The sequence below is a fragment of the Bos taurus genome, chromosome 13, assembly GCF_002263795.3.
Source record: "Bos taurus isolate L1 Dominette 01449 registration number 42190680 breed Hereford chromosome 13, ARS-UCD2.0, whole genome shotgun sequence".
NCBI classification, from domain to species: Eukaryota; Metazoa; Chordata; class Mammalia; order Artiodactyla; family Bovidae; genus Bos; species Bos taurus.
In genome coordinates, this window is record NC_037340.1 from 67094350 (window position 1) to 67119527 (window position 25178).

At 50.1% G+C, this 25178-nt stretch overlaps 1 protein-coding gene and 1 long non-coding RNA gene across 2 annotated transcripts in view; one reads left to right on the forward strand and one right to left on the reverse strand.

Annotated features, from left to right (window-relative positions):
- Positions 1 to 25178, reverse strand: part of KIAA1755 — a 38908-nt gene that overhangs the window by 6261 nt on the left and 7469 nt on the right. Inside the window, exons 2-11 of the mRNA XM_003586816.6 lie at positions 19523 to 19720; positions 14135 to 15464; positions 13457 to 13654; positions 10474 to 10597; positions 7519 to 7612; positions 6384 to 6470; positions 5181 to 5297; positions 2912 to 3010; positions 1896 to 2044; positions 29 to 167 (exon numbers count right to left, since the gene is read on the reverse strand). Of these exons, the coding sequence (XP_003586864.3) occupies positions 29 to 167; positions 1896 to 2044; positions 2912 to 3010; positions 5181 to 5297; positions 6384 to 6470; positions 7519 to 7612; positions 10474 to 10597; positions 13457 to 13654; positions 14135 to 15464; positions 19523 to 19720 (2535 nt within the window). The remainder of the gene's footprint in view (positions 1 to 28; positions 168 to 1895; positions 2045 to 2911; positions 3011 to 5180; positions 5298 to 6383; positions 6471 to 7518; positions 7613 to 10473; positions 10598 to 13456; positions 13655 to 14134; positions 15465 to 19522; positions 19721 to 25178) is intronic.
- LOC104973875 (uncharacterized) lies at positions 96 to 19640 on the forward strand. The gene is made up of 3 exons (XR_810846.4): positions 96 to 184; positions 6310 to 6560; positions 19553 to 19640. It is a non-coding gene; the product is annotated as an uncharacterized lncRNA (long non-coding RNA).

A 25178-nucleotide genomic window follows, 5' to 3' on the forward strand; every position in this document is an offset into this window, starting at 1 on the left:
GGCCAGCCTCCTCCTTCCCCACTCTCACCTGGTGGATGGCAGCTTCCAGGCGGCCCAGACGGACACGGAGCTCCAGCCTTCTCAGGAGGTGGTTGGACACAGTGGCCAGGACGTGCAGCTGCTCATCCACAAGGCTGTACAGGGCGGCAGCTTCTGCCAGATGGCTCCTGGGAGGCCACAGAGGGTGAGCGAAAACCCAAGATGTTGATCCCTTGCCCCCCACTCCCTGCACTTCTGCCCAGCATAGACCTGCCTCCCTAACTCCCTCCAACTCTGTGGCCTTGGCCTGGGTGCTTCAGCTGCTGACTTGCTGTGTGACCTTGGGCGGGTCCCCACACCTCTCTGGGCCTCAGCCTTGGCCTTCTGTGCGACTGGGAGGACCAGAGGCCACAGAGGGAAACCAAATGACCCTGTTTTTCCCTAGGAAGGTAGGAACCGAGGTGGACAGATCTGAGTTCACACCCCAGGCCTGCTACCTTCCAGTAAGAGGAGCTTATGCAAATTCCTCACCCTTTCTGGACTCCGTTTCTTCAGCTATAACAAGTAGGGTAACAGAACCCACCTCACAAGGTGGTTGCGCCCTCCTCTGCCCTAGCGATCCTTTGGAAGGAAAAGGTAAAAGAGGAGAGGGAAGGAGAGTCTGTTCTCCTGGAGGGAGCCTCATCTGACCGCAGGTTCCCACGGGTCACTACCCTTCCAGGGAATAGGTGAGCGCCCCGGGTGAGTGAACAGGATGGAAAATGCCAGGCAGTCTGGCAAAGGGAGGGAGGAAGTTGGGGACAGGCAGGAGCTGCAGAACCAACGCGCGGAGTGGCTCACATGGGACCACAGCGCCCCCTGGTGGAGCTTCTGGTGGCCAGCGATCTGGACGGGCCTATGGCGAACCAAAGAGGCCCCGGAGCCCAACCAGGCAGGCAGGGGCGTGCTGGGAAAGGCAGTGCCAGCCCCACCAGGCCATGTGAGGGGCAGGGAGATGACTCCACCTCCAGGAGCCGCTGCCCAGCACTCGCATCTGCATGAATCTGTCTGTGGGCACAGCTCAGGGTGGTGTGTTCAAGATTCTGGGCCAGGCTGCCTGGGTTCATGTCCTGGCTGTGTGACCTTGGGCAAGTCATTTATCCTCTCTCCGAGCTCCAGGCTCTTCCACTGTAAAATAAGGACGGTACTAGGATACACTGTGTGGGTGGGAATTAAACACGTTAACATTCTCGAGGCCCTTAGAACAATGCTGTGCTCATACTAAGTGCTGTTTGAGGTTGGTTAAATAAACAAAACGTTCTTGGAAGCTTATGCAAACTTTGTAATTGTGCTCGTTCTAACAGAGACAAAATTTTTACAATTGCTGGCTGATTTAATTGCTGATTTGCACCCCACCCCATCCCTAACTTTAAGAAAATTGGTACTTTCTAGGAATGTGCAGTTTGCTCTCTGGTTCTGAGACCTTAACACACCGTGAAGTTCTCTCAGGCCCCTGCCACGGCAGGCAGGGAAGTTTGGGGGTTAGTGCTCATGTGGCCTGGCTCTTACTTCCCTTCTCTCAGCCTCAGCATCCATCAGCCAAATAGGAGGAGGCAGGCCTCATGTAATCTTATGAGGAATAAGAGACAAGCTCTTGAAGGCACTCATCCCAGGGTTTAGGTCAGAGATAGTGCTTGGTCTATGATGGTGACCGGAAGCAGGGGGAGCTTGTCCTCCAATGCCTGGGCTTAGGAAGACCACAGAGAAGGGACTTGCTGAGGTACAAGCCTCAGCTTGGAATATGGGCACTGCAAACACCCCGATTCTGTACATCCTCGGAGCCCACCCTATGTGACCCCTCAGCAAAGTGGCCCCAGCTCTGAGTCCCAACCCAGGGAACATAATGTGGTTGGGGAGGAAAAGCCTGGTGCCTGTACCTGACGTCCGGGTTGAAGTTCAGCCTGCTACCCTCCTGTCTCAGCCTGGCCAGGGTGGCTCCGCCTTCCCGCTGGAGGCTCATCAGGCCTGGGTCCCTTAGCACTGCCTCCATCAGCTCCTTGGACTTGCTCAGACACCTGGAGGCCTCCTGCCAGGGTAGGGAAGTAGCCTGAGGCTCAATTCCCACTCTCCTTCTATAACCTTCCAGGGCTCCCCACACCCTGATCCTATCTGACTCCCCCAGTTGGGCATTCAAGGTCTTACGGAAAGTCCATCCTTTCTATCTCTAAAACATCTCCTCAAACCAACCTTCCTCTCATCACCATGGCAACCTCACTGGTCCAAGCACCATCATCTCTTACTGGTACACCCATCCCAGGGCTCTGCTGATTTCCCCATAGCACCCTGGCTCCCCCTGCAGTCTGTTCTCTGTATGGCAACCAGATAGATCTCAAAGGGCCCATATGATCATCCCACTGCTGCTTAGAACTCTCCAGCAGCTTCCCTTCCCATTTAGAATCAAATCCCAACCCAGCTTCTCCCTAATACAGCTGTGGACCCAGAAGGTCTCCTCCCTTTCCCTTACTTTGTTCCACACTGGCCTCCTTGCTCAAATATACCAAGCACAGCCCCGCCTCAGGGCCTTTGAACATGATTGCCCTCTACCTGGAGCACAGTCCTGTTCCTGTTCCCAGGGTTCCATCTCATCCTTCAAGGCTCAGCTTCAATACCCTTCTTCCCCATTATTCTCAATCTTACTTTCATAGCCTTTAGCATTACTTGTAGTGACATGTCCATTTCTGTCTACTTTTTTTTTTTTAATGACCTCTCACACTGCACCATGAGCCCCATGAAGGCAGGGACCCCAGGCTGGGTCTCCAGGGCGTGACACATATTAACTGTCCAATAAACATCAGCTGAATGAATGAATGAAAACTAAGGGCCCTTCACTGAGCCCTTAGTCCATGGAATCGGGGGTGTGTTGTGGTTTCCCCACTTCTGGCCCCTGGCTCACCTGCACCCCTCCAGGGGGCTCACCCTTCTCAAACTCTTTGATGGAAGCCTTTAGCAGGCAGGAGGCCTGGCGAAGGTCAACGAGGAAAGGATCCAGCTTCTGCAGGACAGGAGGCCCAGAGTGGGGGTGTCAGCCTGCGAAGAGGACGCCGCTCCCCTCCACCCACCAGGAGGACATGCAGGCTGGTGGTTCTCAAACGTTAGCTGCATCAGAATCGCCTGGAAAGCCAGTTAAAATCCAGGCTGCAGGACTTCCCTGGTTGGCCAGTGGTTAAGACTTCGCCTTCCAATGCAGGGGATGCAGGTCTGTCTGATCCTTGGTCGGGGAGCTAAGATTCTACATGCCTCTTGGCCAAAAAACCGGAACGTAAAATAGAAGAAGTACTGTAACAAATTCAATGAAGAATCTTAAAATGGTCCATATCAAGAGAATTATTTTTTTAAAAATCCAGGCTGTTGAGCCCTCCTCCCAGGTTTCTGGTTTAGTTTCTCTGCAGTGGGTCATGAGAGTGTGCATTTCTAACAGGTCCCCAGGTGAGGCTGATGCTACTGGTCCAGGGACCACAGTTTGAGAACCACTCATGATAGAAATGAGAGGGGAAAAGACAGAGGACAGGTCTGACCTACTCCCAGGCCACTGGGGATATGGTGGGGGAGGGAACGGTAGGAGGGGTGAGATGGCAGGGTTGGAGGCCATCCTCTCTGGGTCCCACTTCAGCCTGGCTTTACCACTTGCTAGCTGTGAGGCCTTGGGCAAGTTTCTTAACCTCTCTGTGCCTCCACTGCCTCTATAAAATGGGAGCACAGTAGTTCCTGCCTTAGAGGCTTGTGTGAAGACTAAATGGGTTTATTTGTTCCAGGCACTTAGAATAGCATCCTTAATCATCTTCATTATTAGCGTTATGAAAGTGAAAATGCTAATTGCTCAGTTGTGTACAACTCTTTGCGACCCCATGGACTGTAGCCCACCAGGCTCCTCTCTCTTTGGGATTCTCCAGGCAAGAATACTGAAGTGGGCTGCCATTCCCTTCTCTAGGGGATCTTCCTGACCCAGTGATCGAACCCAGGTCTCCTGCACTGCAGGCAGATTCTTTACAATTTGAAGGACCAGGGAAGCCTCTATAGGCTGGATCTATAGGTAAGATTCAATTTAAAGGGAAGGCATTAAAGCAAAAATATAGTTTAAAAGCCCCTAGAGGAACTGGAGATCTCTGGAGAGGGGAACTGGGAGCCTGTGGGACGAGTAGGGTAAGAGATTTTTCAGTTTATACCCTTCTGTACTAATTGAATTTTGAACGTACGGTCTGTTTGAAAATAGATCCAATTAAAAAGAAGAGCGTAGGCCAAAAGCAAGCAAGCAAACGGCCATGTGAGACTAGAGACCGGTGAGTCTCTGTGGGGCTGGTCTCCCACGCCAGGGGACACAGGGAGATGTCTGGAGACATTTTTGGTTGTCATCATTTGGAGGAAGTTATCGTCAGAGTGGGTAGGGTCCAGGGCTGGTACTAATCGTGTGACAGTGTGCAAACAGCTCACCCCCAACATGAATTATCCAGCTCCAAGTAGGAACAGTGCTGAAATCGAGCTGCCCTGGGCTAGAGAAAGCCCAGGGCTGGCTCTCAGCACTGGTCCTCGAGTGGCTTAAGCCCATAAGCACCTTTGTGTTGCTGCAGAAGTCGTGCCCATCCTGTGCGTCCTCATGTGCTAAACCAGGCATGAGATGCCCCCTTGCAGGGTTGGGGTGAGTAGGGACTGAGGTCACATGGGAAAGCAGCAGACCCTTGGAAGCTTCCTTACTTCCTCTCTCTTACAGGAGGGAGCACGCCTGCCTCCCCCACCAGACCCCGAGTTCCCCGAGATTTGTGTGTCCACAAAGCAGATGCCTGTAAATGTATTTGTGGGTAACACTCACATTACTCTTAGCATGTGGCAGACACCCTTTCTTCTAAGCTCTTTACCCACCTTAACTCAAGTCTCACACTAGCCCCAGGAGGAGGTAGTCTTCTTAACCCCCATTCTGTCATTGAGGAAAAGGGCTCAGAGATGGCGTATAACTTCCCCAAGGTCACACAGCAGAGCTGGGGGTGGGAGCCAGGCCTTCAGGCCCCAGAGCCTGAGCTCTTCTTCACTCCACTCTCCACCCTCATTATCAGTGTTTGTTGAATGACTGTTTTTGAACCAGATAAGCTCAGGTGGATCCATGGAACGGGATAGAGAATGGGGAAAGAGAAGGGATGAGGGCGTGGGGTGAAGGCTGTGATGATAGACACCTGGAAGAATTGCACCCACTCGCCATGACAGTAGGGGAAGGGGCCTTCCAGGGCCGTAGGGAGCTGGCTGGGGTCCACATGGTGGCTCAGGGCCTTCAGTGAGGTCAGCACCTCTACCTGCAGACCAAAAAAAAAAAAAAAAAGTCATTCTGACGAGGGAACTCAATGTAGAGACCAATGTCTGAGAAGGTCCTGCCCAGATCCATGCCCCAGCATTTCTCCACCTCCCATGGGTAAGACTGTCCCTGGCTTTAAGAGTTGCTTTCTGGGCAAAGAATTTTCTCTGGAAACACTGATAAATCAAAGTTGAGAGCCAGACCCTGTGTAAGGAATAGCAAATAAACAGCGCTCATACTGCCACTCTCCTAGCCTGTGATGGAGGCAGACATCATTAATCGATCACGGCACTCCTTCCCTCTGAGCTGGGCTCTTTCCAGCACAGTTGTCCAGGCAATCACACAAACCGATTAAAGCTGACCCTTGTCGTGCAACTCCTCTGCAGTCCTGTACCATTTTCTGGAGACCCATGGAGATGTTCTTGGGGATGTTGAGAAAAGTCGCCAAATCCTAACGGTACCCACTAAGATGTGGAGCAGGGACTAGCTGACTGTTTTTCCCAGGTAGTGAAGCTTGAGGTTTATAGTACAAACAGCTCCACATACCTAAGTGTGGGATGGGGAGAATTCTGTGGGGTTCTGAGCCCATTTTTCATCCCTGATTTTTCAAGTGTGCTCCACGGACCAGCAGTCCCAGCAGCACTTTAGGAACATGCTAGAATGCAGAATCCCAGGCCCAACCCAGAACCACTTAATCAGTACTTGGGGAACCAGTGATTCCCCAAGAAATCTGTAGGCACCCCTGGTGGTTGAGTGGTAAAGATTCTGCCTGCCAATGTAGGGCACACAGATTCAATCCCTGGGTCGGGAAGATCCCCTGGAGGAGGAAATGGCAACCCACTCCAGTATTCTCACCTGGAGAATTCCATGGACAGAGGAGCCTGACAGGCTACAGTCCATGAGGTCGCAAAGAATCAGACGTGACTGAGCACACTTGCACACCATGGGGGCTGGGCAGGAGCCTTGTAGCATCCAGGCCTCATATCTAATTGACTTGCACTCTATTATTCCAGGGCCACCATTCTTCACCCCAGCTCAGCACAAGCCCAACTCCTCTGCACCTCAACCAATGCTGCCTTCCCCTTACCTGGATGTCAGGTAGTGCCTCCAGCTGGAGAGCTGCCTCCTTCTCCCCCAGGAAAAGCATGGCACGGATGGAGGCTGGGACCAGCGCCTGTCAGAGAGAACCATTTCAGAGCTGATCTGCCTAGGCCCTCACCGAGCTTCCCCTCTAAGATGCGGGCAAATGGGTCATGGGGACAGGGTAAGGGTTCCGCATGCCTGGGATCCACATGGAAGGGAGGCCTGGGATCCTTATTTGGAGGATGAGTCAAATGATTTATTGGGAGTCATCGGAAGTCAAGGGAACAGCAGGTTCAAGCTGGGTTGCAAACTTTCTGGGTGCCCCGCCCCCTCTGGGTCTCAGTTTCCCCATCCATAAAGGGAGAAGTAGGAGGAGATGGGGTGGAGGTCAGACCACAAGGTGAGCTTATCCCAAGCTTCCGTTTATGCTGCTGCCTGTACTGGTGAGTTATGAATCTCTTCCCTGCCCCATTCTGAGTTGGTGAGATTTACGTGAGCTAAACCTCAGCCAATCAGTGTGCCACAGTCCCCTGACCACAGAGGTTGACTAATGGATGGACACCTGAGCCAACGGGGGCTAAGAAGGTCCTCAAGAAAGCTTTTGCTGGGACTTCTGGGAAAAGAATTGCTCTTTTCTTTTGGATTTAAATGACAGATCATATGAAATTAGAGACGGTGGGGACCGCACAGCCAAAAGAGTGGGTCCTGGCTGATAATGGCACTCTCCCGGAGGAATGGAGCCAGAAATGGGGAGAGAAACCAGATCCTGGGGACAATATCTGAGCCCCCAAATCAAGTCATACTTGAGGCTGGATTTAATTTCCAGACTGAGTCACATCAACCAATGAATGACCTTTGTCTTTAAGCATGTTTGGGTTGGGGTTTCTTTTGCTGCACAGCATGTGGGATCTTAGCTCCCCAAACAGGAAAGGAACCCAAGCCCCCTGCAGTGGAAATACAGAGTCTTACCCACTGGACCACCAGGGAAATCCCCTGGGCTGGGGTTTCTATTATCTGCAACTAAGGTTCCCTGCCTGGGGTCCCAGTCCTAGCTCTGAGCATCCCCAGGATCTGTGAATATCCAAAGGCCTCCAGTGCTTCTAAAACTTGGTAGGCTGAGGCTGTCCACTTCCACTCACCTGGGTGGCCTGCAGGGCACTGACCAGACCGGGATGTGGGGGCTGTTTCCTAGCATCAATCACAACTGCCAACCCCTTAGTTTTATCTTCAGGCCTGTGGGTGGTAAACAGAATTGGCAGTCTTATTGGTTGAATCAGGCCCTCGAAGGGGAAGGACCCAGTGGAAGGTGAGGGAAACTGGCTGCCAAAAACCTGGGTACTACTGCACTCTTCATCCTACAAGACAAATTTCCAGTGCCTCCCCAAGCCCCCAACACACACCACTTCCAGAGAGCCCTCCATGATTCTTCTCCAGGCAGAGCGTATTGCTCCCTCTTCAGGCCTCCTACAGTACCTCACACAGCTCTCTCAGACACCCTAATAATCATAAACTATATGCTACTATCCCAGTTGCAGTAGGTGAGTCACCCAACCTTCATTCACCCCTTTTGTTGGGGGAGAAGGCTCATTTTGTTCAAGAATCCAACTTTCTTCCTATAACCACATCCCTTCCGCCCCCAGGGCCTGGATTCTGATTGGTTGAGGCCAACAGCTGACCCAATTCCCCTGGCCAATGATTGGTTTAGATAGGGACCATGTGACATTTTCTGGCCAATGAGATGTGAGGAGATGTTTGTTGGAGACTTCTGGGAAAGACATTTTCTCCTTTAAAATGTTCTTACAAAGAGCTATAAGGCAGAGACAAAGACTGCTACATTTCCGTATCAGATAAGACATTTTGAGTTGGAGTTTGTTACTTGCAGCCCAAACATCCTCACCGGTTCACAGGGTACTTTTCAGTGATTACCTTGGGATTTTCCAAACAGTTTCAATTGTCAGTAAGGATGCTTCACTTCCACCCCTGCTCGTCCTCCAAGAAATGTGTCCAGTGGGTAGGGGGTGGAGCCAGGCAGTCTGTGGTTCCAATTACCCTGGCCATTCGATCAGACTGGGAAAGTAACCCCCAACTGCCTTCAAGTCTTACAACCACCCAAGTCACAGACCAAAGCCAGAGGTGGCCAGTGTGAGATGTGGAGCTGTGGCAGTCACCTGGGCATGTTGTTTCACCTCTCTAGAAGTCAGTTTCCCAGCTGTAAATGGGGCTAATGATAGTGTAGGCTTCCGGGGGCTGTGATGAGGACTGATGGATTAGAAACAGGGATGTCAATGTCTGCTGTTATCACTGTCGTGAGAGGGGAAACTGAGGTACTGGGCAGTGACATAGCACACAGTGAGAGGAGGCTCTTGGAGGTGAGGCCAGGGCTCTGACTTCAGGTCCTCACCTGCTTCTGGCTGTGCCCATACTGGGAGGGAAGTTCATTTCCACCCCTGCCTCCACTGCCAGCCTGGGCACCCATAGAGGTCAAGGCCAAATATAGGAGGATCGGGGTCCCCAGCACGACCCAGTACGAAGCCTGTCTCAGGGCAGGTGCCCAGCAATGGTGGTTCACAACAGGAATGAAGAGGCAAGCCCAGCATAGGAGAACCCCATGCGCAGTGCTAAAGGAAATCCCCAGGTGCAACCCTAAAGGAAATCAGTCCTGAATATTCACTAGAAGCACTGATGCTGAAGCTGAAGCTCCAGTGCTCTGGCCACCTGATGCGAAGAGCTGACTCATTAGAAAATACCTTGGTACTGGGAAAGGTTGAAGACAGGAGAAGGGGATGACAGAGGATGGGATGGTTGGATGGCATCACCAACTCAATGGACATGAATTTGAGCAAATTCCGGGAGATGGTGAAGGACAGGGAAGCATGGCGTGCTGCAGTCCATGGGGTCGAAAAGACTCGGACATGACCGAGCGACTGAAAAACAACAAATGCGCAGTTCACACTGCACCTCACTTCCCTTTTTGTGATCATGCTTGGTCCTCACAGCCCACTTGGTCATCTCCCTTTTTCAGGGGGCATTTCAGAGAGGCAAAGTAACCACTCCCAGGTCACACAGCAGATTGGTAGGGGGCGGGGGTGGATTCCATCTCCCCTTCAGACGGGAAAAACCACTCCTCTTTGGACAAAGGGTAGAAAAATCTCAGTGGCCAGCAGGTGGCAGTGTTGGCTCCCATGGGGTGGAGTTGGACGAGGAGGTTCCAAAGGGTCCCCCGAGTCCCTCCCCAGCCCACCTCTGCCTGGGCACTGCGACTCAGAGGAAAGATGGAATCTCTTCCCCAGGCAGTCCAACCTGAAGTCTTATGGGAGGTAGAGGGAAGGGGCGGTGGTAGAAATAAGCCTGGTCATCACTCATCATCAGTGATGAGGGAGCCTCATCACTCACTCATTCTTTTGCTCTCTCGCTTATTCATTCCTTCACCCATTCACCCTTTCCTTCATTTGTTCAACAAATATTTATAATTCAGATCAGTTCAGTTCAGTCGCTCAGTCTGTCTCTTTGCGACCCTGTGGACTGCAGCATGCCAGGCTTCCCTGTACATCACCAACTCAAGTATCACTTCCTCAGGGAAGACTTCCCTGATTTCTCAGTTGAAACTAACCGCCCCTCGCCCTTCCTTTTACAACGGAGGCTCTCAAAATGTGTTTGCAGCCCACCCACATCAGTATCACCAGGAAACTTGTTAGAAATACACATTGTCAGGTCATATGCAGACCAGTCAACTGAACCAGAAACTCTGGAGGTGGGGCCCAACCATGTGTTTTAACAGCCCTCCAGATGGTTCCAATGCCTGTTGAGTTTGAGAACCGCACTGATCTACGATATCCCTGTTTTCTTCACCACACTAACACTCCCGAGAGCTGCTGGTCCGTGGCTGGTTCCTTGCATACCATCCATCTCCCCCACCAGCCTGGGAACGCCCCCGTGTCAGGGACTATCCTGCTTTTTTGGTCTGTCCTGCTTTCTTCCCATCATCTGGCTCAGGACCAAGAGGATGTGATGTCTCTTCATATGGTACCTGGTGCTGGGCTCTGGGCTGAGGGGCCGAGGGGGCATGGGGTGGTCAGGCTGGCCCAGCCCCTTACCTGGGGATGGTGCACAGATAAGAAAACAGTTTGGTGACCTCCGAGGCCGTGCACCACGGCGCCTCCCAGGGGCCCTTGGTGGTCGACACCAGGAGCAGGGGCCGCCCCGCCCTGTCCCGACCGCCTGGAAGAGAAAGCACACACATGAGCAGTGAGCACTTCGGTGGAGCCCCTTCTATAGGAACCTGCTCTGTGGCCTCTAGGCTTTGCCTGTACTAGTCCCTCTGTCTGGAATGCCCTTTCTCTTCTCCATCTGAACTCCCATTCATCCCTCAAGACCCAGTTCAAAAACTACTTCTTCAGAAAAGTCATCCCCAAAACCATCCTCCATGCGGAGGCAGCCTCACCCTCCTCTGGGCACCCCTTGCCCTGGGCACCTTGGGCAGAACAGAGCTCACAGAATGAGCTTTGGGATCACACAGACAGGAACTGAAGTCCCAGTTCTACACTGACTTGTTCTGTGTCCTTAGACAAGTCAGTGTGTTTCCTCATCTGTTAAATGGGGAGAATACAATACTGAGCGGATTAGGCTATTTCAAAGACTAAATGAAACAGTTCCTGAGAAACATTTAACACAGGGCAAGGGCCTCATAAACAGCAGTTGTAATAGCCATTATCTCTGTCCTCATCTCAGCCCCCATGTGGTGAGTGTGCATTCCACAGCTGACAGGTCACTATTTACTCTTTTTTTTTTTGGCCATACCACGCGGCATACGGGATCTTCCCTGACCAGGGATTGAACCAGTGCCCCCTGCACGCAGAGTTTGGACCGCAAGGGAAGTCCCACTATTTATTCTTGCAGACATCTAACCATGAGTTCTCCACAGACTATTTCCTGTTCCAGGAATCCAGACAGTGTGCCCCATGCTCCCCACAAGGGTCAAGAGTCTGAGGCCCAGGGGGTCAGCACAGTCTGTCTACACTGTGGGGAAGGGAAAGTCTAGCAGGGGGAAAGAGGCCCTGGCCACTGGAAACTGGGCCTGTCCTGCACTCTGGACTCACAGCCCTGACCCCCAGAGTCACCTCACTCAAGGCCACCCTTCAGTGAGCACTGTCGACTCCGTGCAGGTACAACCCTCCACAGTGTGGAAGTGTGGGAGACCCTTTGTAGCTCATGAAGCCTTCAACAAACTTAACCACCTTCGCAAGTGTTGCCTTACACACGGGTGCAACCATCTAGAACACAGAAGGATTGTGAGACTTTGTGAACAATTAACATGGGGGCGGGGCTTCCTAGATGGTGCTAGTGGTAAAGAACCCACCTGCCAATGCAGGAAACATAAGAGACGCAGGTTCAATCCCTAGGTAGGGAAGATCCCCTGGAAGAGGGCATGGCAACCCACTCCAGTATTCTTGCCTTGAGAATTCCATGGACGGAGGGGCCTGGCAGGCTGCAGTCCATGGGGTCGCAAAGAGTCAGACACGACTGAAGCAACTTAGCACCAATATAGGAACAAACAGCCTGAGCTTCAACAAAGATGACCAAGAAGACAGACAATGTCCTCCAGGAGTTTTAAAGTGACAGAGCAGGGACTGCCCTGGTGGTCCAATGGTTAAGAATCCGCCTTCCAATGCAGGGGACAGGGGCTCGATCCCTGGTTGGGGAACTAAGATCCCACATGCCACGGGCAACTAAGCCCCAGCACTGCAACTACTGAGCCCACGTGCTGCAGCTAGAGAGTCGCCCACAACAAAGAACCCACATGCCAGAACGAAGACTCGAGGCAGCCAAATAAATAAGTAAATATTTTTAAAAAGGAAAACAAAACAAAATGACAGATCAGTGTCCCCCCGGATACGTCCGCAGAAACTTAGATGTCTATGAAATAAAACAGACTTGCAGGACAGTCAGTTCCCAGAAAGCACAGTGGTTTCTCTTGCTTGGAGAACTCTGCACATGCTGTTCTCTGTGCCTGGAACACCATCCCCACCGTTTTACACAGATAACACCTACTCATACTACAGGACTGAGTTTCACGTTACTTCCTTCAGGAAGTCTTGCCTGACCTCTCCTCTACCCCAAGCAGCCCAGGGGCCTCTCGCACCTCCCAAAGTCCCCTGTAATGCCACAGAGTCACATTTTACTGTGAATTATAATAACCTACTGTAATAACCTGTTGAATTTACTCCCAGAATATGCTTCCTGAGAGCAGGCTTGGTTCTCTGCTGAAGCCTCAGTGCTAAGCCCAGGGTCTGACGCACAGTAGGTGCTCAATAAATCTTTATTGCAAAGATGAAAAAATGTTAAACAAGAGTGATAACACTCTCAGTACTGGATGACGTTGACACCCCAATCAGACCCCTGTTATCAGGTCAGAGCACTCATCCCCCAGAGGCTGTAGTTACAGGCTGTAAATTGGCCCAGAGATGTCCCCTTGTCTGAAGAATTGCCCTCCGCTGAACTGGGTCACGGGTTCACTTGCATCCTCATCCCAGGATCAGCCTGCTGCTGATGACTCACAGATCCAGGTGTACAACAGGTCAGCCCCTGAACCTTAAGATAGAACAATCTCTGTGATGTAATTCATGCTCCAGAGCTGCCCCACCCTCAGAGAATCAGGTCACATCCTGGCTTAGCTTCTCCCCTGCCTTGCCCTGCCTCCCTCACTCCCCTTCCCCTGAAAGCAACCTTCAGGAAAATAAATCACTACCCCAAGGATCCCTGTCTTAAGCTTTGCTTCTAGGGAACCTGACCTAAGACATTCACCTTGATGGCCTCACTGGAAGTAAGACAGATGGATGGATGGAGGGAGGGAGGGAGGAATGGATAGATGGATGAAGGAATACCTAGAAATTGCTTTAACCTCCTTCATTGGAAAGATGAAGAATCTGAGTCCCAGGGAGGCCTGGTCCAGAACACAGGCATCTAGGACCTTCCCTGCTCCCCCACACCCACCAACATCTGAAGATTCTCAGCCACCCCATCCCCACCCCCACCGCTCCCTCCCCTTCACCTCCACTCGCCCCTACAGCCCCTGAGGACCTGGCAGGCATGCAATCCTGGAATGGAATATCTCCACGCTCAGGGCCCCAATCCTGGGCTCAAGCCCCGGGGGGTCCTCGTCCAGAGCGGGGCTTTTTTCTGGAGGGCCGGCAGAAGCTTCTGGGAAGTCAGCCTTTTCCTCAGTCACTGGGTCTGAGTCAGCGTCTAGGCCAGATGTTTCGGTCTGAGTTGTTCCAGCTGCGGATAAACAACAAAGAATATTGCAGAAGATGGATTTTCCCAGGGAAAATGTTTTCTCACATTCTGCCTAACGATAAGCGCTTACAATATTGATCTCCTATGTGGCAGGCATTGTGCTGAGCTCCTTACTATTGGTGTTGTCTTTGAACTGCAAAACAACTCGAGGAGGCAGACGAGATCCTCACTGCACAGACAGGGAGACCTGGCCTTACAGAGGTTAAGTCATTGATCATGGTCACCCAGACAGTTTATGGCCAAACTGGGGTATAGACTCAGGCTGTCTCAACACAACCACAGAATCTTGCTCAATTACAGGCTCAAGAGACCTTAAGCTTCTTGACATGCCACCCCATGCTCTAAGCCCCTGAGATGGACCCAGCCCAGATGAATCTCGTCCCTGACATCCTACACCACCTTGTCACCTGATCACATCTAGAGAACAGTTGCCCTCTCCAGCTGAGCATGCAGGCATCTTACCTTTCCCTAAGCACTTGGCTCGGTTGGGTTTGGGTGAGTAGAGTGAACACAAGACTTTCCAGGGCCCATCATGCTGGAGTGAGGCTTTCTCTGGGGCCGCAGGGGCTTGCCTCTGCCCCTTTAAGAATGAGAATTTGAGCCCAGGAGTGGGTGACCCAGAAGAGGAAGTGTTTCGACCAGCCTTGGTCACAGGTTTGGCAAGTCTCCCATTGCCCTGTTTGGTCCTCTCTTCCATCTTGGTTTTGGAGGCTGGAGCAGCAAGAGGAGAAGCTGGGCAGAGCCGGGGAGAGGGTGCTTGTTTTGGTCCTGGCTTGAGCTGGACCACGTTCTCTGAGTTTCCCTGAATGCCCTGTGTCTTGGAGGCGGGTGGCTCTTCTGAGCCACCTGTCCCGAGGCCAGATGCACAATGCAGTGGGTTTACAAAGATGCTGAGGTATGGCTCTCGAGGCTGGTGTTCTGAGTCTTGGGTAGGGACTTTATCATTAGCCTTTCTCCCCAAGCCCCAAACACAGGGTTTCTCCCCCAAGCTTTCAGGCTTCTCACAAGCCCATTTTTCCAAGGAAGGCTCTCCATTGGCCCCTGACAGAGGAAGCATCCTTTGAGAGAAAGGGATTTCCTTAGTTCCAGATAGCTCTTCTGGTGTCCCCAAAGGACACCCACTGGGCATCGCCACCTCCTTACTGGGAGACCCTTCTCTGCTCTCTTGGGAAAAGTCCAGAAGAGCCACATACTCTCCCTCCAGGTCCTCCACCCTGAAGCCCACCTCCCCAGGTCCAGCTTGCTCCACCTTGATGAGTCCTGGGTACTTGTTCCTGTGTGTCCTGCCCTTGCCCAAACTCTGGACAAGCAGCACCTGCCTGTCTGGGCACCTGGCCTGGTGCAGCTCTTGAGAGCTGCTCAAATCCAGTGCCTCTAACTGAAGGGACTCCCAGGCTGGGGAGAGGAGATGCACTGCTGGGGGTTTGTCATCCACAAACTCTGGGCTGGTTATCTTGGTCCAGGGCACAGGGGCCATGCCATCTTCTGAAGCTACCAGGCAGTTGTGTAGGGGACTGCCCTCAGAGTCACTGTTGATGGCCTCCAGCCAGGCTTGGGTGAAAAGTAAAGGATAGGATGACTCAGGGACAGGCTTCGCGTCCACTGTGCGGAGGTCCACAGAGAGGCACTTGATCGTGAGGCAGACGGACTGCTCCTCCCGGGGCTCGACTTGGAGGTAGAAGTCACCTTGGCGTAGTAAGAGGGGATTGAGGGGTGCCAGGTGGACCACAACCTCATCCCGCAGGCACAGTGGCCAGCCCTCGTGCAGAAAGAGGCGGTGTGAGTAGGGGGCCTGCAAAGAGGAGGAGACAGCATCAGAGAATCGGGCTCTGAAAGCCCCGCCCACGGGTTTCTTCCTTCCCTCTCCCAGAAGGAACGTTGAACAGTCGAGGACTCAGGTGAGGCAAGAAAGGTGCCTAGGACACAGCATCCAAGGAGGCCCCACTCTCAGCATCCTGCAAGTCATGCAGCCCCGAGAGGAGTGCCTCCTTAAACATTGGGCCCTCCATGCCTCTTGCTCCCCCTAGTCCTGGCCCTGACCTTGAAAATACCAATACTTGCTCACCTACTGGGCCAAGGGAGAAAAGCTCTGAGCGCCAGGCACCAGTTAGCAAGAGCCTTTTCCATGAGGATTGTCCTGCTGGCTGCCTTCTCCTTTCCAACCATCAAAACTCCTCTCAACCCAGTTCAAGTTGAACCCTCCACTTTAGGGCCAGGGAGACATGGGTTCCAAGGTCTGAATTGCTAACTTGTGCAAATGACATAATTTCTTTGAGCCTCAGCTTCCCTATTTGCAAATAGGAATAATGATTCATATTGGTATTATTAGGACTTTCCCATGTGGTAAAGAATCCGCCTGCCAATGCAGGAGATGCAGCTTCAATTCCTGGGTCAGGAAGATCCCCTGGAGAAGGAAATGACAACCCACTCAGGCACTCTTGCCTGGAAAAATCTCATGGATGGAGCTTGGCTGGCTGCAATCCAAGGAGTCACAAAGAATCAGACACAACTGAGTGACTGAGCTCAGATACCAATACACACATTGGTATTATTGGGTTGGTTTGAGGATTAAGTGAAATCATAAATACATGTATGTTTTTTTAAAAACAATGCAATGCATAAAATATAATGTGTAGATGTTCGGGCATGCTCAGGCACTTAGTCGGCGCTGTGCAGGCCCAGTGTTCAACAGTGACACCTAGTGGCATCAACAGAAACAACAGCTCCACCAAACTGAAAACAGGTCTTTCTCTTCCTGACTTTTGGGAAAGAGTCTGATTCCCGCAGATCGAATAAGCTCCAATAATCTCATGTAATTTGGATGAGTGTATGGGAGACTTTTAGAGAATGACACTGAACTTCCTGTGAATCAAGCAGGTGTTTTCTGGAATTATGAATTGGGGGAATGATGAGATCTGACCATACCTGTACCTGCCTTGTTGATAAGCCAATTCATTTCAGTTACACGACAGATTTGGCTGTCTCCAAGAAACTTTCTATCCATAAACCACAAGTCTGTGCGTTATTTCACCCTCTTCATATAGTCCTCTGCTGTTTACAGCATCTTTCCCCCTCCCTCCACTTCTCAGTGAATGAGATGAAACAGCCGAGTGGTATTTTGCAAATAGCAAATCATCATAGAAATGACTGTTATGATCATCTTATTTGACTCACAGTAATTCAGGAGTGCAGGCAGTTCAGGAACTATCATTCCCACTTTACAGATGAGAAAATCAAGGCTCAGAGAGATGGTAAAAAAAAAAAAAAAAAAAGCCTCATCATCACACAGCTGAAAAGCCGCAAAAGGAGGACTTGTGCTCACATTTAGAATCAGCCATATGTTTGTCTCCAGTCTCCCTAGGCTTCATTGATTGTGGCTGTCTGTCTGGGTGCTGGTGGTTACAAAGAAAGACTTTGAGGCCAGAGCATTCTGAGTTCATAGGGAGAAAGGAGACAGTGGTAAAGTAACAGCCAGCAGCTACTGAACAATTTCCTCATGCCAGGTTCTGTGCTAAGCTGTGTGTATCATCTCAGTGAGGTATGTACATCCTGTGTTATTAACATGCCTGCTTTCCTTATGAGGAAACTGAAGTTCAGAGAGGAGACACGGATCCCCCAACTTCACAGTGATGGAGACTGGATTTGAACCTTGGGCACCTGACCCCTGGGGGCATACATTAATTCCATGCCACCACTCCCTGCTCTGTGGTGACACAAATTCACCTATAATTACAATTAAAGTTGTCCATAAATTAAAATATAAAAAATCTAACTATTGTGATCTTTGCCCCCAGAATAAATGGGAAAGGAACAGTGCAAATGCAGTTTTAATGGCCAAATAAAAGAAGCTGGTAGATGTAGAGTTTATTAGGGAGAAGAAATAAAGATGGGGAACCACTGTGTGCGTGATCAGTGGCTCAGTCATATTCGACTTTTTGCAACCCATGGATTGTAGCCCACCAGGCTCCTCTGCCCATGGGATTTTTCAGGCAAGAATACTGGAGTGGGTTGCCTTTTCCTCCTCCAAGAGAACTTCCCGACCCAGGGATCAAACCTGTGCCTCCTACATTGGCAGGCGGATTTTTTACTACTGAGCCAGGAGGGAAGGATGGGGAGGATACAGCTTAAATAATGTCAACATGGATATGTGGAAATTGGCTGCAGTGTTTCAGCGAGACTCTTTCTTCTCGTCCAAGAACAGTGAATGTGTATGGAGCTATTTCTATGTGCTAGCCACCGTGCTAAGCACCTAGAATGAAATGACCTATTTCCTTCCAGTTCCAACCATCTCTTATTCTAGCCTCCTAAGCCTGAACTGCATTCAATTCTTTTCTATCACTGAAATGATGCACATAATTCCTCCATTTATTTCTGTTCCTGATATGCCAGGTCCCTGACAGATATGAGCAACTCAGGAAAGGCTAGTAGGACCTAAGATGCTCTTAGCAATTCTTGAGGCTAGAGCAGTTAGGGGTGGGCATTGAATAACAGAAGGGCAGAGCAGAATCAGCAACTCTGAAGGATGAGGTTAAGTTCCATGAAGCTTTTGTCTCCAAAGACCTCTCCCTACCCTTTTCTTAAAACAATCTCCACCCTCTGAGCACAGAGGGAGGTATACGATTCAAGTCTGCAAAGTCCTCCTATCCATTCCTCTGGCTGCAATAATTGGTCCAAGGATAGACACAGGATCCAAACCTGGCCAATCCTGGTACCTCATTCCTCTTGTCTCAATGATTGGTCCAAGCACGGGTGGAAGGCTCAAGCCCAGCCAATCAGGATTCTCCCTTGTGGTTTTCTATCTGCAACTGATGGGGAAGAGTTCATTTTCTTCTTCAGAGTAGGGTTTGATCCTGGTGCTGCCCTGGGCTCCACCCTTGAGGAAACACCTAGCTTGTAAGAATGATCCTGACAAGCAGTAGAAGCAGAGACAAGAGACAGAGTCCTGAAGGGGTCTGATTAGTGGATCACCTCAGACTCATGTCAGGATCACCTTGTCCTGACCTAAGTAAGGATCTGTCATTTGCAGCCAATGAGTTCTGCCTAAAACACTTTTCTTTCCACTTTGCCTCAGGAGAGGGCTCCTTGAGATCTGGGTTTGAAGGAGTCTCATTGACTTTCCAGGTGGCTCAGTGGTAAAGAATCTTCCTGCCAGTGCAGGAGGCATGGGTTCGATTCCTAGGTCAGGAAGATCCCCTGGAGGAGGAAATGACAACCCACTCCAGTATTCTTGACTGGAGAATCCCACGGATAGAGGAGCCTGGCAGGCTACAGTCCATGGGGTCACAAAGAGTCAGACAAGCACTAGTACGTCTATTGCATCCTTAAACATTGAAGACATAATTAACCATTCATAGAATCCCTTCTTACTGAGCCAACCAGGTGCTCTCGGCGGTCCCTATTAATTGATCAAAGTTGGTATTCGTTCATTCATCACCCAGGGAGGAAAGCAAGAGTTCTGATGCCACAAGGGCTCCAAGGAAGGTCTGGGACATTCTCTACTATTTCTACTGAAGCTTCCCACTTGAGTCAAGATAGCCAGTTGATGTCCACAGTATCAATTCCTGGGGGCCAGAGAATCCACATGGATGCTTTACCCAGGCCTCCCTCCTTGTTATTTAAAGTGCAAATGTGATTGACTCCTAGATGTCAGAGGGCAAAGGCCCAAGGGACCTTCCTGTCCATCTATGGGGCTTAAGTCTTTTGGGGGGCAAGCAATTAACACCCGAAAACCATCCCACATCCTCAGTTCGTGCTCTTCAACAAGACACACACCAGCCCATTTCCTTCTCTGCCCACCTCCAGCCCTTCTGGGAGAGCTTGTACCCCGACCTCATGTCCCTTTCAACTTACACAGGCTGCTTCACGCACTTGTTCACACAGGCGCTTGGCAGGGATCAGGAAATCCAGGAGGAAGTTCAGTCCATCGCCCCGGAAGTCAGAATCCAGGAGACGGAACACCTGACCCAGGATGGTAGGTGCTGTTGCCTCAAAAGGGGGATAGAGGCCCGCCAGGGCGTGCTGGATGGCTGCATCCAGGGATGGGGGGTCCTGCGGGGAACAGGAGAAGAGGATGGAAGGTGATAGCAGCAATAACAATAAGAGTAGTGGCCACTTCCCAGGACCTTCCTGGCCCCATGTGACTAAGGTCCTGGCTAACTCTGACCTCCTCTGCTACCCCTTCCCACTCACACACCCCCTCCAGCCACACTGCTTTTCTTCCTGTTCTTCAAACACTAGGCAAAATCTCACCTCAGGGCCTTTGTACTGGCTGTTGCCTCTGCCTAGAATGCTCCTCCTTAAGACATCCTGATTCCCTCCCCTCCTGTAGCTCTTTGCTCGGTTATCATCTGCTGGTCCAAGGTAGAGTAGAACAAGGGAAGGCATTCAGGTCAGGGCCAGAAGGAAAGGGGTGGTCAACAATCCCAAATCTGGCTACTTAGCTGACCTGCAAGCCTGCAGTTTGAAGGTGAGCCACCAGCAAAGCCCAGCCTGGATCAGGCAAGCCCCAGCCATATGTGGACACATGAGTGATAATAAGTGGTTGCTGTTTTATACTACTTGTTTGGGGTGGTTTGTTACACAGCTATAACCAACAGATACAAGTTGGTATAATTGATACAAGCGCCCATATTCATATATGGGGGATGCCTTCCCTAGGTGTTTTTGGGAACAGACCATCAACACATACCCTCCTAAGCCTACTCCTTCTCCACAACCCTACCTTAGTGATTGGCCCCCTCATCCAGTCAGACTCCTAAACCAGAAATCTGCTCATCATCTTGCCCCTTCCTCCTGCCTCTCCTGCCCACAGGCAACTGTCAACTGTATCCTATAGTCTTCTCATCTCCAACAGTTCACCAACCCACTCCCTCTGCTCTGTTCCCCTTCCTTGCCTTGATCCAGGTCCCCATCACTTCTTTTACTGAATCACATCGTCACTGGTTTCCCATCTCTAGTCTCCTTCCCAGCCATTTCTCCAACAGGACCCCAGGGTGATCTTTCTCAAATGCAAACCTGGGGGATTTCCCTGGTGGTCCAGTGGCTAAGATTCCACACTCCCAGTGCAAGGGGCCTGGGTTTGATTCTTGATCAGAGAACTAGATCCTACATGCCGCAACTAACAATCTCGCTTCCCAGGTAGCTCAAACAGTAAAGAATCTGCCTGTAATGTGGGAGACCTGGGTTGGATCCCTGGATCGGGAAGATCCCCTGGAGAAGGGCATAGCAACCTACTCCAGTATTCTTGCCTGCAGAATTCCATGGACAGAGGAGCCTGGGGGGCTACAGTCCATGGGGTCGTAAACAGCCGGACACGTCTGAGCAACCAGCACCACCACCAACGATCTCGCATGCCACAATGATGATCGAAGATTCCATGTGCCACGATTAAGACCCAGCACAGCCAAATAAATATATATATATTTTTTTTTTAATGCAAACCTAGCCTTGCAAGTCTCCTGCTCAAAACCTGCTCACAGGTTTCTCACTGGCTTCAGAAAGCAGCTAGCCTGGCCTCCAGCCTCACTATTCTCCCCAGGCTTCTGCCACAAGGACACAGCACTCTCTTCCTCACTTCCAGGCTTCGCACATGCTGTTCCTTCCTCCAGGGATGCCGCCCACCTCCATGCTCACTAAACTAACTCCTTCTCATATGCAACATCCCAGCCAGTCCATCATCTCTTCCAGACTTTCTCTGACCTCCCGCTCCCATCCCAGCTGGGTCAAGTGTCCCCTTTTCTCAGCCTCCATGGCGAACGCCACACTGATTTTGTCTCCCTTGGTGGAGCCCAGGCTCCCTGAGGACAGGAGTGGTATTCAGAATAACGCCCCCCACCCCCAAATGCCCACATTCTAATCTGTGGAACCTGTCACTAAATCCCCTTACGTGGCAAAGAGGAACTAAAATTGCAGATGGAATAAAAGTTGCTAATCAGCTGGATTTAAAATAGGGAGATTATTTTGGATTATTCAAGTGGGCCCAATCCAGTAACAAGCATCCTCAAAAGTGGAAGAGAATGCAGAAGAGGCAAAAGTCAGGAGGAAATGTGACCGTGGAAGAAGCATCCGAGAGAGGACATGCTGCTGGCTTTGAAAATGGAGGCAGAGCCAAGGAATGTGGGCGGCTCCAAGAAGCTGGGGAAGGCTAACGGATTCTCACTGAGAGTCTCCAGGAAAGAATGCAGCCCATCAACACCTTGAAGTGAGCCCAATGAGTTGGACCTGCTGATCTATAGAGATGCAAGATAACAAATTCATGTTGCTGTAGGCTAGTAGACTTGTGGTCATTTATTTCAGCAGCAACAGAAACTAACACAGCCAGCTCTGGCTCCTATTCATCTAGGGTCTTCGTTCCTGGCATAAAATGGGTTCTCAGTAAATGTGGAGGGATGAATAAAGTGTCCCTCTCTGAGTCACAGCTTTTCCACCTGTAAAATGGGCAAGTGGAACAAGGCCAGAGGTTCCCAACCAGGTCTGGTGGGATCCGTGGGTTGTGATTTTCAGCTCTTCAAAAGCCTGATGAAAGCCCTTTTTGTTGCCCCAGATTGGGTGCCGTTATGAGTCCATCTATTGTTGAGGGGTGTAAAGCAAGACGAGAATAAATAAGACTTCAACATAAAGAAGGCCTATCTAGGGCAGAAAAATCATTTTTCTAAATGAGGTCCCTGGAGATAGGGAATAAAATAGAGACTTTGAGGAGAAGGAAAAATGCATTTCTCCATCCCAGAAAGATTCCAATGCCAGGAGGCTATAAAGCAAGGGATGCTAGCTCAGGGCATTTAGACAAGTGTCAGGGTCACTGCTGGGTCACCAGCACCCACAGAGCTGAGCGCAAGGGAGGCCCTCTACTGCTCTCTGTAGAACGAATGAAAGAATGTCTACAGCCCCCATTCTGAAGGAAGGAGGGTCCTGGCATGACAGCAGGAAGCTCAGAGGGGACACACCCCCACACACAGCAGTGCACAAGCCCAGGAGGCGCTATTTTCACACTAGCATGGGGATGGGGTTTGATTTCGAAGAACAAGGAAAAGCTCATCTGGCCTGGGGACCTCTCTCAATGCCTCCCCTGGCCAACACCCAGTAATCCCAATACCACCTCTCCTCCCTGGCCATCTAATCCTGAGGCCAGCAGTGGGGACAGGAAGTTGGGGGACCCTGTCTGACACCCATGAACACACAGACACCCTGACTCAGGCTGCCACCCGTCCCTCCCCTCTCCTAGGTCCTACTCTGCTGTGCTGCCTGGAGTAGGCGCTTCCTTGCCGGGCCTCATTCCTCGTGGGCACATGGAGTTGGGCTAGCTATGTTTTGTTTTGTTTTTGGAAATTTAATCATTTATTGTCACCTTCATGAATATTAGAGTATCTGAATACCTTTTCTTTTTAATACCTTTTGTACTATCATCATTTACTACTTTTCTTCAAATCCACTCACTTTTTTTTTTTTAATCTCTTGGTCATGCTTCAGGATTCTAGTTCCCAGACAAGGGAAGGAACGCACACTCCCTGCCGTGGAAGCGTAAAGGCTTAACCACTGGACCACCAGGTAAGTCCCTCCGCTTATTACTTCTTAAAAACTTACATACATAATTGCATCTTTTTTAAAAAATCATTTATTTATTATTTTCAGCTGTGCTAGACCTTTGTCGGTTTGTCTAGCTCTGCCATTTATTGGTCACATGACCTGGCAAGTTACTTAACTCTCTTTGCTTCCATTTCCTCATCTTTAAAGCTGGAGACTATCATCCTACCTGCGTTAAAGAGTTGAGACAGGTTGAGTGAGAGAGTACACGTAGATTCTCTGCCAAAGTCTAGCACTTAGTAAGCACTTTAAACGACAGCCATCACTGCTTTTTTTGTAGTCAGGTTACAATTATTATTATATCACTACTTTAAATGGAAAAATCAATATAAGTTGGCCTAACTAGAATGTAACTCCAAAAATAAACCAAAGATGCATTGGGTAGTTTTTATATTATTTTATTGATGGGAGGGATTGGGGGCAGGAGGAGAAGGGGACGACAGAGGATAAGATGGCTGGATGGCATCACTGACTCGATGGACGTGAGTCTGAGTGAACTCTGGGAGTTGGTGATGGACAGGGAGGCCTGGCGTGCTGCGATTCATGGGGTTGCAAAGAGTCGGACATGACTGAGCGACTGAACTGATACTTATTTTTTCAATGTATTGAAATATGTATTTGTTTATATTTATTCATAAGTATATTTACATGTATTATTATAATAGCCATATATATGTATATCTCATGTAACTGTGTGCTCAGTTGCTTCAGTCATGTCCAGCTCTTTGTGACCTATGGACTGTAGCCTGCCAGGCTCCTCTGTCCGTGTGATTGTCCAGGCAAGACTACTGGAGTGGGTTGCCACGCCCTCCTCCAGGGAATCTTCTCAACCCAGGGATTGAGACCTCAAACCTGTGTCTCCTGCATTGCAGGTAGATTCTTTACAACTGAACCATTGGAGAAGCCCCTCTGTAAGTGTATATTTATGCAAATAATTTAATATATAACTATAAAATAATTACACATTTATTATATAAAATCTATTTTTACTATTCAATTTCCATAAAAATAAACCATTTAAAAAAAAAAGAGTAATGGATTTGCATAGCAACTATACTTCAGTAAAATTTAATTAAAAAAAAAACAAAAGGTAATGGATAAACAGCGAGGTCCTGCTGTGTAGCAGAGAGACCTACATTCAGTACCCTATGGTAGGACTTCCCTGGTGGTCCAGTGGTTAAGAATCCACCTGCCAACCCAGAAGACATGGGTTCAATCCCTGGTCCAGGAAGATCCCGCATGCCATGAAGCAATTAAGCCCCTGCACTTCAACTCCTGAGCCCGCATGCAGCAATACTGAAGCCCATGTGCCCTAGAGCCCGTAGCCATGACAGCACGAAGTAGGGAAGAGAGGCCACGACAGTGAGAAGCCACAGCCAAACCAGAGAAGGGCTGTGCACAGCAACAAAGACCCAGCACAACCAAAAATAAAAACAGTAAATAAACTTATAAGAAAGCAGCGCTTGCTTTAAAAAATATCCTCCGGTAAATCACAATGGAAAATAATAAAAAGTGTGTATATATGTATAACTGAACCACCCTGCTGCACAGCAGAAATTAACATAACATTGTAAGTCAACTATATTTTTAAAAAATATTGAAAACAAACAGTAAACAATGAAAACAAATACTGCCATTAAATTCTAGGGATATTTGGTGACTTCCTGAAGGTCAGAACACTCTCTGATCACCACACTCTAGAAAGGTGTTAAAGACATCTTTTCACAGAGGGAGGCTTACTCCCTGGGTGCTCAGATCAGAGGAGAGTTTGAAAGAGACAGACTCTAACCACACTATTCCACGTTACTTAGTTTCACTCTAGGACCACCTGTGACTCAACTACAGTCTGCATCCCAATGTCTGGGGGAAAAAAAATGATGAGCCTCAGTTCCCCATCTGTAAATATGAATTCTAGTCCCCTGCCTGT